The sequence below is a fragment of the Sprattus sprattus genome (assembly GCF_963457725.1).
Source record: "Sprattus sprattus genome assembly, chromosome: 2".
NCBI lineage: Eukaryota > Metazoa > Chordata > Actinopteri > Clupeiformes > Clupeidae > Sprattus > Sprattus sprattus.
In genome coordinates, this window is record NC_137921.1 from 6,779,283 (window position 1) to 6,793,685 (window position 14,403).

The window sequence follows — 14,403 nt, forward strand, 5'->3', positions numbered from 1 at the left end:
GTAACATTGTAAGAAGCCTGATAACCTCTTGTTTGGCCGATAATGCACTATTAGCTCAACAGGTGCCGGACTATGCATTGTTTTCAAAAGTCTCATACTTCTGTCACAGATCCAACATTTAGCATGGAAAGATAGTGGGAGATGAATAAACGGACAGAAGGTTAATCTGTCCTGGTGGCTACCCCACATATCAGTTAACATTCTGCATGGACAATGTTAGACGATAGTCTGCCCATCTGTCAGTGTGGAAAAATAGCCTTGTGTTATTCAGCGTTTGAAACCCTACTGTCTCTCTCTCCTTCCTCTTTGCATATTGATTCTAACAATGTTCTATCAAAAATAAATGTTTTACATAACAAGGACAGTTTTATGAAAGTATCCCCATTATCTTGGGTCATTTCTTTCTGTATTTCCATTTGTCTTTGTTTTGCTTCCCCCCATGTATTCCCTTATAATAACATAGATAGACCACATTCCTGCTTTTTACCCTAGGCCTACTTAAATAATGAAAAAGAAATATTAGAAATATCTTGGCCTCGGCCTATGGCAGCTTGTCTGTGGCCCTCCAAAGCATGCTGTAATGAGAAGAAGATTAAGATGGAACTGTGCTTGCCCTTGAACTGTGCTAACTCTCCCCTTACGCACTATTTTCTCACCAGAAGGCCCGAAATAATTACTGTTTTCCAACCCTTTGTAATCTCATACCTGTCTCTGGCATACGAACATTGTAGCCATGTTTTTAGCAAACGATAGATGTCGCTACAGACAAATGTCTAGAGCGGCTTAAATCCTGATTTGACCACTGATCCTGGTCGACTGGCGGCATGGAATCGAAAGCAACGCCAACAACGACGAAGTTTGTTTGGCTGATTTGCGGTCAGGCACACCGCCCACTCCATCGTGCACGTAGCAAAGGCATTAGGCAAGTGATATACTAGCTACTTCATACATTGGGTTCAAAATGTCTCCCAGAACAGTGTTGACAGTATCCCGGTTACTAAAACCGACATGGGGCGGATTAATGGGAAATACGAACAATGTAAGCATGCTAATATATATTCTGTATTTTCTGTCATTTATAATGTAGCCACTTTTCACGTAGGTGGTTGCTAAACCTTGCAGCCTGCCAAAGTAACGTTATGCTATTCATCCTGCAGCGAACTAAACCATGCAAGGTCAACGCTAGCTTGTTAGCGACGTTTAAATGACGTTCGGATCATTTATTGAGCCGATGACAGTCTGTTTCCGACAGTGTTTAATCTAAATGATAAAGTCTTTGTTAATATAACGTTCCTACTGATAGATTGTTTTACAACACTTAATCTAATAAGGTCAGGTGAGTGTAGACCACGTCTCTGGTGTAGAAGATATGACTTCTAAAGGGGAGGTGTCAGGGGGCTCATATCTACAATTATCGCGGTCTGTGATGCATGAAGGTAGGAGATCATTTCCTTTTTAAGCCAGTTTGGTTGCTTGTAACTTGATCGCATTGGTTGGTTGTCTTTCCTGTTCTACTATTACTCATAGGTACTCCGACCAGCCTCTATCTGCGGCCAGAGGACCAAGTCCTCTTACACCGTAAGTGCCACCCTCAGCAAACAAACACTTCACACGCAAAGGTGGACAGGTGACAGCTTGTGCACTATGGCTTTGTGTGAATGCCATATTGACAATATGTAAATATTATTTAACATTTCTCGTCATTTTAGTTTTTCTCAATATTATAGCTTCATATCCAATGTCATGGAGTTTTTAACCTGAAGCACTAGATTTTGTACTTAATTGCCATCCAATCCTTGGACAGGTGTTCCTTTATTTGTATCTGAACATCTTGAACCATCAAACCAAGATGAACCCTCTCTTAAATGTTACTAACAATATCCATCTAATTATCTGACTGGCTGTTTCCATCCAAACCTCAAATTTGCCAACGGGGCTAACCATTTAACTTCCCCCAGCCAGACAGTCCTCTGTCAAATCCAATCCCACCTGCAATTTTGTGTCAAAAGGGGAAACAATAAATGCCTCCACAATTGAAACAGGCCCCCTAACCCTTTCCTACTGTCTACCACGCATGAATAAGACGCTAACACAAGACTATGGATGTCTTGTTCTCTCCCCATGATTAACCATTCCTGTTCTCTCCCTCTGACTTTCTAATCCCTCCAACATGGGCCAGGCTATTGTAAGTACTAGGATATTACTGAAGAAGACCCCTCTACTAGCACCAGCTGGATATAAGTTATAGTCCCATAGTTATAGTTTATAGATAACATATGATTAGTATACTTGTATTGCATTAAACAGAGTGAAAAAGAAAATTTTGCAAAAAAGAAACAAATACAATTTGGAGCTTAATTTTGTGTTAAGAGGTTGTGGTGACGAGAAGGTCGCAACCTCATTAGGACCTAAAACATGTTTGGGATGTAAAACAACTGACTTTCACTCTAGTTTAACTTTCTGCATGTTTAGATTGAATTTGTACATCTCTCTCAAGCTAGACTGTTTTGCTGAAGTTTGCAGTGATGTCGGGGCAGGTGAGTCACAGGTGATGGGTGTCATAACTGTTTCCATGGAGATGTCAGTCTGTTCTCTGTGTTTACCAGCCTCCTCCCGCTAAGTATGGCGGCAGACACACGGTCACACTGATTCCTGGAGATGGCATCGGACCTGAGCTGCTCAACCACGTCAGAGAACTCTTCAGGTGAGTCACATCGCCTTGATGTTTTAAGGGACCCTACATTCGGAATGAGGTCCAAAAATCGTTAAGGTTGTGATCATTTATTTCACTTAGGGAATTCACAAGTCTAATCAAATGTACAACTGGCTTCTCGTGCAATGACTGTAACTGCTGACCCAACCATAGTATTTTACTGGATATTCAAAATTGTTATTTATAATCGTTTCCTTGTACTCCTGGACTATTTTATATGCATATTTATATATATATATATATATTTTTGCCCCCAATGTAACAATGATTAACTCTCATTGCACCATTGAAAATGAGGATCTTATTCTTCAATGTGTCTTCCGAGGCCTAAATAAATAAATCAATGCCAGCTCACTCTAGCACAGATCAAGCACTGAATCTGGAGCAATTTATCAGGACTGGGGGGGGGGGGGGGGGGGGGGGGGGGGCATCATATCACCATTGTGTAACTCTGCTTTAGTTACATTGTAATCAAGTACCACTGTACATTGTTGTAACATTTAACTTTCCAGATATAGTAGTCATAGTAGTAGTAGACATGTAGTTACATCTGATTTAACCTCGAATAGCATAACTAGTTTTCAAAACAGCCTCTCATTGTGAAATACAGTGGTCATAGCACTGCAAAGCTGTTGGGAAACACAGTCCAGCTCGCTACACCTGACCACACTATATAGTCACTGAACTGAGTTATACATCTGTTGTGTTTCTATGTTCCCCACCCTCCCACAGGTTTTGCTGTGTGCCTGTGGATTTTGAGATCGTGAAAGTGGACTCCACGGTTACCTCTGAGGATGACATCAACAATGCCATCACTGCCATCAGGCGGAACGGAGTGGCATTGAAGGGTATGTACGAGAGTCAGGGTTTTGGTGTGTGTGCGTTTGCCGTTTCTTACCGATCTTACACCTTCCACCAGTCTAACTCTCTAATTGTGTTGATTCTTATTTTTGTAGGTAACATAGAGACCAATCACAACCTACCAGCCTCTCACATATCCAGGAACAATCTGCTTCGGTAGGATTTAGTTGACTGGCATGTATTTTTGTCTGCCCATTCATTGTCTGTTGATGGAAGTCAGATTTCTTTCCATAGCACAAATCTGGATTTGTATGCCAATGTTATGCACTGCCATACCCTTCCTGGTGTTAATACCCGACACAAAGACATCGACATCATCATCATCAGAGAAAACACAGAGGGAGAGTACAGCAGCCTAGAGCATGAGGTAGGAGTGCGTGTGTGTGTGTGTGTGTGTGTGTGTGTCTGTGTCTGTGTCTGTGTCTGTGTCTGTGTCTGTGTCTGTGTGTGATTGTGTGTGTGCATGTGTGTCCGTGTGTGTGTATATGTGCATGTGTGTGTTTGTGTCATTGACACTTATACCTTTTCTTTATAAGTTCTCTCTCCCTCTCTCTCTCTCTTTTAGAGTGTACCCGGAGTGGTTGAGTCTCTGAAGATTATCACTCGCATGAAGTCCTTGAGAATCGCTGAGTTCGCTTTCAACTTAGCACGGGAGAAAGGTCGCCGCAGGGTCACAGCCGTGCACAAGGCCAACATCATGTAAGTATTTCGGCCCAGCTCCTACTCTTACCGTGAGCAGCGGCTGACTGGAAAGATCGCATCCTGTGATCTGAGACCCGTTTATCATCTGCTGTTTGAAAACCCCGAACAGGAAGCTGGGCGATGGCCTGTTCCTCCAGTGCTGTAACGAGGTGGCAGCAGGATATCCAGACATAACCTTTGACAGCATGATCGTGGATAACACCACCATGCAGGTATTCACAAAACAAATGTGTGAATGCAACTACAAATGAAATCATTACAGCATGACTTTTAGCAAATACATGTCAGGAGGAAATGGGATTTATGTTTATTTATTATTTAAATGTATTTATTTGAATCCAGTACACTTTTTTATCAAATTCAGCCAATTGCTCTCACGGTCCTGTAGCTGTTCATTCTGTGTGTTTGTACACAGTCCTTGCCCTGTAAATGGCAAACAAAGAAAGTGGTTTGGCCCTAACCATGACCTATATAAGCCATACATCACGTCACTTCAGGAGCACAGAAGGAAGGGGTGTTATTTGATTGGCTGTTGAGCTCAAATATCAAAACCCTTTCACCAGAATCTTGAGCTGTGATCTTGAATCTTTAGTTAGCGCAGGCCTAGACTTATCCTTTCCATCTCCCCCCATACAGCTGGTGTCCAAGCCCCATCAGTTTGATGTCATGGTGATGCCCAACCTGTACGGGAACATTGTCAGCAACGTGTGCTCTGGCTTAGTCGGCGGTCCGGGATTGGTACCCGGCGCCAACTACGGCAAGGACTACGCCGTCTTTGAAACGGTAAGAGACACGGGGAGGACATTTGGCCGGAGTTCAACTCTTTGAAGTGTGGAATCCTCTGAGAGCCCATGTTCCGCCTTTGATTTCTAGGCCACCAGGAACACCGGGAAGAGCATCGCAGGCAAGAACATCGCCAACCCCACTGCGACGCTGCTGGCTGGCTGTCTGATGCTCGATCACTTGGAGTAAGCCCTCATCTGTACTTGTGTTGGTCGCTGTACAAGAAAGTTACTTTCATGTCATTCTCGAGAGGGAGGCAACATTCTCATGTTCAAGACAAGTTTTTTGACTCACACTTATACAGTACATCTCAACTGATTTAGATAAAAACTGGTTTATATTTATGTGATAACTGGGTATAATATTCGAACATTTCAGGAAATAAACAGCAGCAGCAGCATAGTGTTCTATGATTTGTTACCACATACTTGTTGGCATGGTTAAGGTAGTCAACTTGACTGTCTACATTTTCTCTATGATTTCTGCTGCTTTTTTATGGTTTTCATATACAAAATACTAGTATGACTTTACCTGAAGGGGTGTGCATAAGACTGACATGACACCTTTCATGAACATAAAGAAGTCTTTATGAATGTTTATGACTGGTGTCATTGAGTGTCATTCTCTCAATTATGTCATGTGTACTACTAAGTTCACATAGTTTGGGATGTCTTTGTAACGACAGCTTCACATTAACCAAGACTATCACAAAGTCATCTGTATATTCTCGGTTTAAGTTCCCTGTTTGAGTTTTTTCATGTCTTCCTCTCAGGCTTCACGCATATGCTAGCATGATCCGGAAAGCTGTGAACACCACACTGTCAGAGACACGGGTATGAGCGCATCATAGCCTGTGTGTGTGTGTGTGTGTGTGTGTGTGTGTGTGTGTGTGTGTGTGTGTGTGTGATAGCCATTCTATCACATAACTGCTAAACTAAATTGTGACCTTGCGTTTTCACAAATTCACACAAATTCAAGGATTCTTCGCAAATGCAGTTGTGGATTGCAGTTTTCACTCATTACGGCAAAGAGTTTCTGCATTATTTGCAGTTGATTTTATTGGACTCGAAATCCCCACAAATTTAACCACAGATTTTGCAGCAGCAATTACTGCAGCAAATTCAGTCACTTTTGGTTGCAACAATCACAACAAATCCTCACAAGATCCTGGAGTTTATCCATGCCCTACCATGGCAATACCATCTTTTCTAAACTGGAATAGAATTGAAGACATATGTCGTATTTTTTACCATAGGACAACTATATTTATACATAGCTTGTATATATTTTATAAAACATTTCAATTGTTCACGCAATTAGGTCTTTTTATTATTTTTACTATGATGATTCGGAGTGTTTTGCAGGGAAATCACATCTAGTAAATCTATGCTTTGTTGCTGTTTTTGTATTATCCCATGTGTTCTGCATAATCACAGGCATAGGCATTTCACAGATTCAGATTTCAACTAAATTCACAGGTGTGCACTGACAACAACCACATTAGCACAGCTCCCTCTGTAAAACTAATCCCATCTAAATAGGATAGTACGGTAATGCTATCACAGTGTCTGTCTAACACTTTGCCTTTCTCCTTTGGACTCTCCAAAGCTTCACACAGCAGACCTGGGAGGTCAGGGCACCACGTCCGAGGTGGTCCAGTCCATCATGAGGGAGATTGAGAGCAAAGGACCTCTCACCAATGAACGCATGTAACCTCCAGACCCAACCTAGCCCACCAACCCACCCCCACCAAGTCCAGTCCAGTCCCAGACGAGCAGCAGGTATATGCTGTTAATTGGTGCAATGCAATAGATGTCCATCTCCTAAGCCTCCACCAACATGTGCTGGTACACATAGTGATGAAAGTGCATGTTGGTTGTAGCAGGACTAAGGACAATTCAAGCTCCACGGTAATTGGCACTTTATGAAAATGCTTGTTCAAGTTGTTTTTATCCTATTTGTTTTCTAGAGAGCCACTAGGCAGTTTAACAATGCCTCCAGGCAAAAATATTGTGTTACTGCAGTTTGTAAAGAGGTTTGAAGAGTAAGCAAATGCTTTGTGGTATTTGTATTTGTAAGATCGCCATAATATTGTGGCGAATTTCTCTGTAATTCCATTTCTAAAAGCAAAATGACAATTTAAAAATATCCTAAACATTTTAGTTTTATAAAAGCATAAAAACTTCACTCAATAATTTGAGATGGAAGTGAAAGATGGTAATCCTAAAGAATAGGGGAAAGGGAAAAAAAAGCTTGTATGTGCTAGTTCTGTCAAGTTTGTGTTTATTAGGACATTCATTTACTACACTAAGCCCCTGTGTCTGCTGTTACGTCCTTTAGATACTGTTTACAGGTTTTCAGCAGATTCAGCACGACCCGACCAAAGTCAAACTGTCATGGAGCGTTTAAAAAAGTTTTTCGAGTATAAAATTACCTCAGAGATCAAGGAAACATGAAGCACATAGATCATTCGCTAGTCATATACTGTATAAGTTTGTTATTTTTTTTTTTCAGAACAGTTGCTTAGTTATTTTATTGTTTGGCCATCAATGAATGCCCTGTGATTATGGCGTGTAAGTGCTGTGTGTGTCCATTTGTAGTTCCATTAAACTCTGTATTTTCTCAGGACAATGATACTTAGAAGTCTTAGAAAATAAAGACTTGCTACAATAAAGTGTTTAAAAAAATGAAGGCATGATTGTATCATTCGGTAACAATAATAGGACTTCTAAATATCTGTCATTATAAAAAAAAGTGAGGGGATATTTTGGCCCGTGATACTACCAGTAGGGGTCAGCAGTAATCTTCAAAGGTTTCATACACGTTCATGCTTACATGGATGTAAGACACATTGTTAAATGGCATTCACTGTAATTCTGTTCTTGAAACCTCCGGCACAAGAGTGATATAACAATGTCATAAACATATCAAGGCATGTCAACTATCCACTCATTTGTTGTCATGAGATAAATATTATGGCATCTGACATGAGGAGAGGTATCAAAGTACTGATAATGATAATGTTTAATGGTATTACATGACTATTAAGGTAATTGTCATAACACCTCTCACTGCCAACTGCCAGAACAGCATGTTATACTGACACTCCCAGCAAATATTAGATCTAAGAAGTCATTAAACCCATCAGTAAATGTGTTGTATGTATATAGCGCCTGATACGTTTGCGGGTGTCTTGTGTTTAAGACATATAACATGTTTATTTTGGTAAAAGAGTGTTGTTAAAGTGTAAAGAGTTAAAGTGAAACATTTACTCTATTAACTATATTAATCTCCGCTTGCCTTGTTGTTGAGGTAATACCCTGTTATTCATCATAGTCTCCCAGACTTCACAGTTGTGTCTCTCAGAACCTATTTGCATCATATCTGCGATCTTAACGTCCCTAATTACGTTTTTCCGACACGTAAACAATACCTTCGAATCGTTACAGTGTTTCGTTGGTAAAACATTGAACCACACAGAACACACTGTCCATGAAACGATGTTAATCGCCACAAAAGAGTGTCGGTACAGAGTGAGAGAGGCATCACTTCTGCAACTGAGTCGCCCCTCAGGGGCAATAGCACAATAGTCGGCCCTCTACTCCGTGGCACTTAATTACTTAATTGCGTCGGTGGCAAAAGTAATTAGCAAGTGGTGGATTTTGAACAAGGGCATCTTCTCATGGTGCTTATTAAGGCCGAAATTGAATAAAGCCGTTCTTCTCGTAAGTTCCCTGTGGGCTGAAAGGGGTTGTTTGTTGATGCATTTGCCACATGTAATTGTTGCATACAGGTGTGTACAACCCAAGTTAAAACTGAATTTTTCAGAAAATCTTCAACCTTTAAAAAGTACTTACACAGTTTTTTTTTTTTTTTTAACTCATATAGACTTTTCCTATTTACTAACTATAATGGCCAAAACAAAGGAACAGTCTTTATGAATTGCACCGGGATATTAAAGTAACACTATGCAACAATTTGACACATTTTGAGGTATGGTTCCATAGGCAACTAGTTTTGGTACCATCCTCAAATTCATTTTGATAGCATTATGGTAATGTAAAGGACAGATAAACACCTGTGTCTTCGCCACTAGCCATCCAGGATATGCCCTATGTAGGTCTGTGTACCGGGCTGGAACACCCTGCAAAAATGGAAGAAAAGCTTTCACAGCATGACGTTGCCAGCTATTCTACCAAAACACACCAGTTAGTGTGTCGGCAAACTTCTATCAGTGTTGGGGGTGTTTGCAAGGTTTCTGCATGCCTTTTTGGTAGTTAGATTGGCTAGTTTTGGAACATAACTCCTTAATGCTGCTTTAAGGAATATTCTCTTTTCAGAATGCAGCATTATCTTTGACATTAATTACATTATTTACATTTTGCCTCTTTAAACAAGTCATTTTGACCTCAGCTGCCATAGTATACTTACCCTCATAAATTAGATACTTCACTGACATAATTACTTTGTTGTAACTATATGGAAGCAATTAATTCCACAGATGTCTATGACTACATGCTATCAGGCCTGCAGCCATCCACCAATCATTTTTATGACGCCAGTAAAACAAAAAGGCTAAAATTAATTCCATGATTGATGGAGACATGAAGTTTCAATTTTTTTTTAAAACATTTTCACTATATATTTTCTGTTGTCTAGATTTGGCAAGGGTAGCTACCAAGGGATCTTGGATGTGAGGATTTTGGCCGGCGTCTATTCGGGTAGACTAAAGAATATTTATGAGTCTATTTGTCCCCACGGCTGCAACAAATATTCAATAACCAAATTACAGGGAAGAAAAGGGTTCCAAGAAAATAGATTTAGAAGGGATTGAATGGCGGAACAGTATCCCACTCACATCGGTGCAGAAACCCTCTGCATTATATCAACCTTCCCCACACCTTGAACTGCTGAGGGGCAGGAATTGCAATATGTTATATTATGCTATATGGCTCATCAGATGGCTGCAGAAAGTTCCACTGGACCGAAAGGGCCATCCCACCACCCCAACAGGGTCCTCCCAGGATTTATTTTTTCAAGAAATAACTACGGACTATACATTTTCCAAGACATATTATATTATATTATATTATCTTATGTTATATAATATCAGCACAAAAAAAGAAAATATATATATAATATTATTATTATTATTATTATTATGGCGGTGGTGATTATTTTGTATTGTTAGTGTATTGGCTTCTGATCATTAAAAATGGACAGTCGTAAATCTCTGGGTGCACTGTAAACCTGAACAAGTTCAGAGAACTCAAAACTTTTGATGTAACCGATTACATAAGAAAATTTGAGTACATACAGCCGCGGAAAAAATTAAGAGACCACTTCAAAATTATCAGTTTCTCTGGTTTTACTATTTATTGGTATGTGTTAAAGTAAAATGTACATTTTTGTTTTATTCTATAACCTACTGGCAACATTCCTACCAAATTTCAAATACAAATATTGTCATTTAGATCATTTATTTGCAGAAAAATGACAATTGGTCAAAATAGCAAAAAAGATGCAGTGTCTTCAGATCTCGAATAATGCAAAGAAAACAAGCTCATATTCATTTTTAAACTACACAATACTAATGCTTTAACTTAGGAAGAGTTCAGAAATCAATATTTGGTGGAATATGGGTTGGGTGACTTTATGCTACTCCTGGCGCAAGAATTCAAGCAGCTCGGCTTCTTTTCATGGCTTGTGACCATCCATCTTCCTCTTGATCACATTTCAGAGGTTTTTTATGGGATTCAGGTCTCGAAATTGGGCTGGCCATGACAGGGTCCTGATCTGGTGGTACTGCACCCACACCTTTACTGACCTGGCTGTGTGGCATGGAGCATTGCCCTGCTGGAAAAAACACTTCTCAGAGTTGGGGAACATTGTCAGAGCAAAAGGAAGCAAGTTTTTCTTCCGGGACAACGTTGTACTTTGCCTGGCTGAGGTTTGTAAAAGACCATAAGGATTGAACCAAAGCGGACTGGAGGGTCTTCTAGTTCGTCTTCTCTGATGAGTCCAATTTTCAGCTTTGCCCAACACATGGTCGTCTGATGGTAAGACGGAGACCTGGAGAGGCCTACAAGCCACAGAGTCTTGCACCTACTGTGAAATTGGACTCATCAGAGAAGACGAACTAGAAGACCCTCCAGTCCGCTTTGGTTCAGTCTTTATGGTCTTTTACAAACCTCAGCCAGGCAAAGTACAGCGTTGTCCTGGAAGAAAAACTTGCTTCCTTTTGCTCTGACAATGTTCCCCAACTCTGAGAAGTGTTTTTTCCAGCAGGGCAATGCTCCATGCCACACAGCCAGGCTAGTAAAGGTGTGGATGCAGTACCACCAGATCAGGACCCTGTCATGGCCAGCCCAATTTCGAGACCTGAATCCCATAAAAAACCTCTGAAATGTGATCAAGAGGAAGATGGATGGTCACAAGCCATGAAAAGAAGCCGAGCTGCTTGAATTCTTGCGCCAGGAGTAGCATAAAGTCACCCAACGGCAATGTGAAAGACTGGTGGAGAGCATGCCAATGACAATATTTTTATTTGAAATTTGGTAGGAATGTTGCTAGTAGGTTATAGAATAAAACAAAAATGCACATTTTACTTTAACACATACCAATAAATAGTAAAACCAGAGAAACTGATAATTTTGAAGTGGTCTCTTAATTTTTTCCGCGGCTGTAAATATATTTTTTTAAGTAAACTTAACTCAAAAATTATACATTGGCTATTCTGATTTTTTTGTTTTATAATTTTCATAAATTTTGAGTTCTCTGAACTCATATTATTCCAAAATCGTAAAGGATTTAGCCTCGTCAGATATTTGTGTTTCTCTGGGTCTTTCTCAAACTAGTTATTACGCCCTTACAAGTTTTGAAAGGGTATCTTCCTTACGTTCCAACTTCTTGCGCAAGCTCTTACTGTAGAGAGAACTGTCATTGGTCGACCGCCTTCCCAGTGTTGCCACTGCATTTACATTTACATCTGTGATTTAGCAGACGCTTTTATCCAAAGCGATTGACAAGGAATTTTGCATTTATAGATCATGAGCAGTTTAGGGGTTCACACTTATACACTTGGTAAGGAGGAGTGGGGAATCGAACTAGCAACCTTCCAACCTCTCGATTACTAAACGACTCCTTTACCTTTAGTCTGCTGTGTCCGTCTCTCATCACAAGATCTCTGCAATGGTGTTCTCAACGACGTTGATGACGTCAGATACTAAATTTATTTGAGTTATCAGGCAATGTTAACTCAAACAAATACATTCCAATACAATTAAAACGTCTGCACTTGCTCAGAAAACTAATACATTTTAAGTTGGGTCAACTAAATACCAGGTTTTAAGTACTGAATACATAATGTAAATGAGTTAGTAGAACTGTCTGGGTTTACAGTGTGAGATACATAACAGAGGAATTTATTTTGAATTCGTTATGGTTTTGCAAAGTCTGGGAGAGACAGAAAGACCAAAAAAATAGAGACATCAGGACGATTGGGGAAGACTTCAAAAGAGCAGACGTCACCATCCGTTTCTTCAGATTAATTTGAGCTTTTTTACTAATGAGGAAGCAATTGGGTGGAAGGAAGCACAACCCCTGCCAGAAGAAGAGGGATAGTGTGTGTGTGTGTGTGTGTGTGTGTGTGTGTGTGTGTGTGTGTGTGTGTGTGTGTGTGTGTGTGTGTGTGTGTGTGTGTGTGTGTGTGTGTGTGTGTGTGTGTGTGTGTGTGTGTGTGAGAGAGAGAGGGGGGGGGGGGGCCAGAGAGATGGGATGTTACAGAGGCAATGGAGAAGGGAAAAGATGATAAGATCAAAGACAAGGGTCAGGGGTCAGACAAGGAAGGTAAAGGACGTGGGAAACGATTCTGTTATGGTAAACATTCTTTACTCTTTTCACTCATTACTAACTCACTTACACTCTTATTTACAAGCACACAGGCTCAGACCCACTCAACGCCTTCTCTGTGACCTGTGACCTTAAGGACAAACATAAAAACTAAGCTTATTTTTGTAACTTAGGCCTATTATACATGTGTCTTGACACAGTATATTCAGGGTATACAGTAGAAGCTGTGCATTCAGGAAGTATTTATTTCATCAATCTACACTCAATATCCCATAATGACAAAGAAAAAAGGGAGAAAAAGGTAAACATTTTATATCACATCGACATCATTATTCAGACCCTTTGTTATGACCCATGAAATTTAGCTCAGGTGCCTCCCATTTCTCCTGACCACACACGAGGTCTCACAGTTCACAAAGCATATTATAGCAAAAGCCAAGCCATAATGTCGAAGGAACTGCCTGCAGAACTCAGAGACAGGTTTACGTCGAGGCACAAATCTGGGGAAGGCTACAAAAAAAGACTACCTAAAAATAATGGTCATGTCAGTCCTACCTTTGGGACTCGTCAAAAAGTAGCACCTCAGTCTTGGACAACTAAGAAGCAGCTGAGAGGTCTCCAAACACATGAAGACCAACTCCCAAACGAACGGACACAGCCGTTTCTATCATTCCATGGTACAATGTTTTTGAATGGAGATGCAGAATTACTAAAATGTATTTATCTTTCTTTGCGGCAGGCTATGAAGCGCATGCCTACTCACCGGCACAGGCCTGTCAACCAAGCACAGGCTATGAAACGCATGCCTACTCACCGGCACAGGCCTGTCAACCAATCACAGGCTATGAAACGCATGCCTACTCACCGGCACAGGCCTGTCAACCAATCACAGTGGGCCTTTGAAAGCAAGCTCATGCATGAGACTTGACTTGAGCCATAGCAATGGAGTCTTTCCCTACGCTTGGGAGTTCTCCCTCTTCCTTCCTCGGCAGCTTTGTAAATAGGATTTAGCTTTTTAGTTAGAACCTTTTGTGTGACTTAGGTGTTTTTCTTAGTGGTAAGATAAAATGCTTTGTGAATACAGGCCCTGGGCTTAAAGATAGAGTGGCCAGACGCAAGCATCTCCTCAGTGTTAGACTGCTTAATGACACTGTAAAGCCTGTTTGTCATTAGCCAAAAAGCAAAAGCCTAAAGGACTCTCAGACTGGGTCTGATGCTATAAAGTTTGAACTATTTGGGCTCAATTCTGAGCGTCATGTCTGGAGGATGAGGTACCGATAATCACCTGCCCGACACCACCCCAATAGTGAAGCGTAGTGGGCAAACTGGGCCAAAGGTTCCCCCTCTAATAGGACAATTCCTTCCAACGCAAGAGTGGCTTAGGCACAACTCTCTGAACGTCTTTGAGTGGCCCAGCCAGAGCACTTACTTGAACCCAATCGAACATCTCTGAGACCTGAAAATGGCTGTCCACCAACAGTCCCAATCCAATC

At 40.8% G+C, this 14,403-nt stretch overlaps 1 protein-coding gene across 1 annotated transcript; it reads left to right on the plus strand.

The window, feature by feature from the left end:
- The first annotated feature begins 932 nt into the window (after positions 1 to 932).
- Positions 933 to 7,750, plus strand: LOC308383175 (isocitrate dehydrogenase [NAD] subunit gamma, mitochondrial-like). Its single transcript, XM_080860792.1, has 12 exons — positions 933 to 1,039; positions 1,528 to 1,578; positions 2,607 to 2,704; positions 3,446 to 3,561; positions 3,670 to 3,730; positions 3,809 to 3,941; positions 4,140 to 4,273; positions 4,386 to 4,488; positions 4,913 to 5,059; positions 5,150 to 5,244; positions 5,832 to 5,892; positions 6,668 to 7,750. The coding sequence occupies exons 1-12, from the start codon at positions 962 to 964 to the stop codon at positions 6,770 to 6,772; spliced, it is 1,182 nt and encodes a 393-aa protein (XP_080716918.1). The 5' UTR covers positions 933 to 961; the 3' UTR covers positions 6,773 to 7,750.
- Positions 7,751 to 14,403: the final 6,653 nt, after the last annotated feature.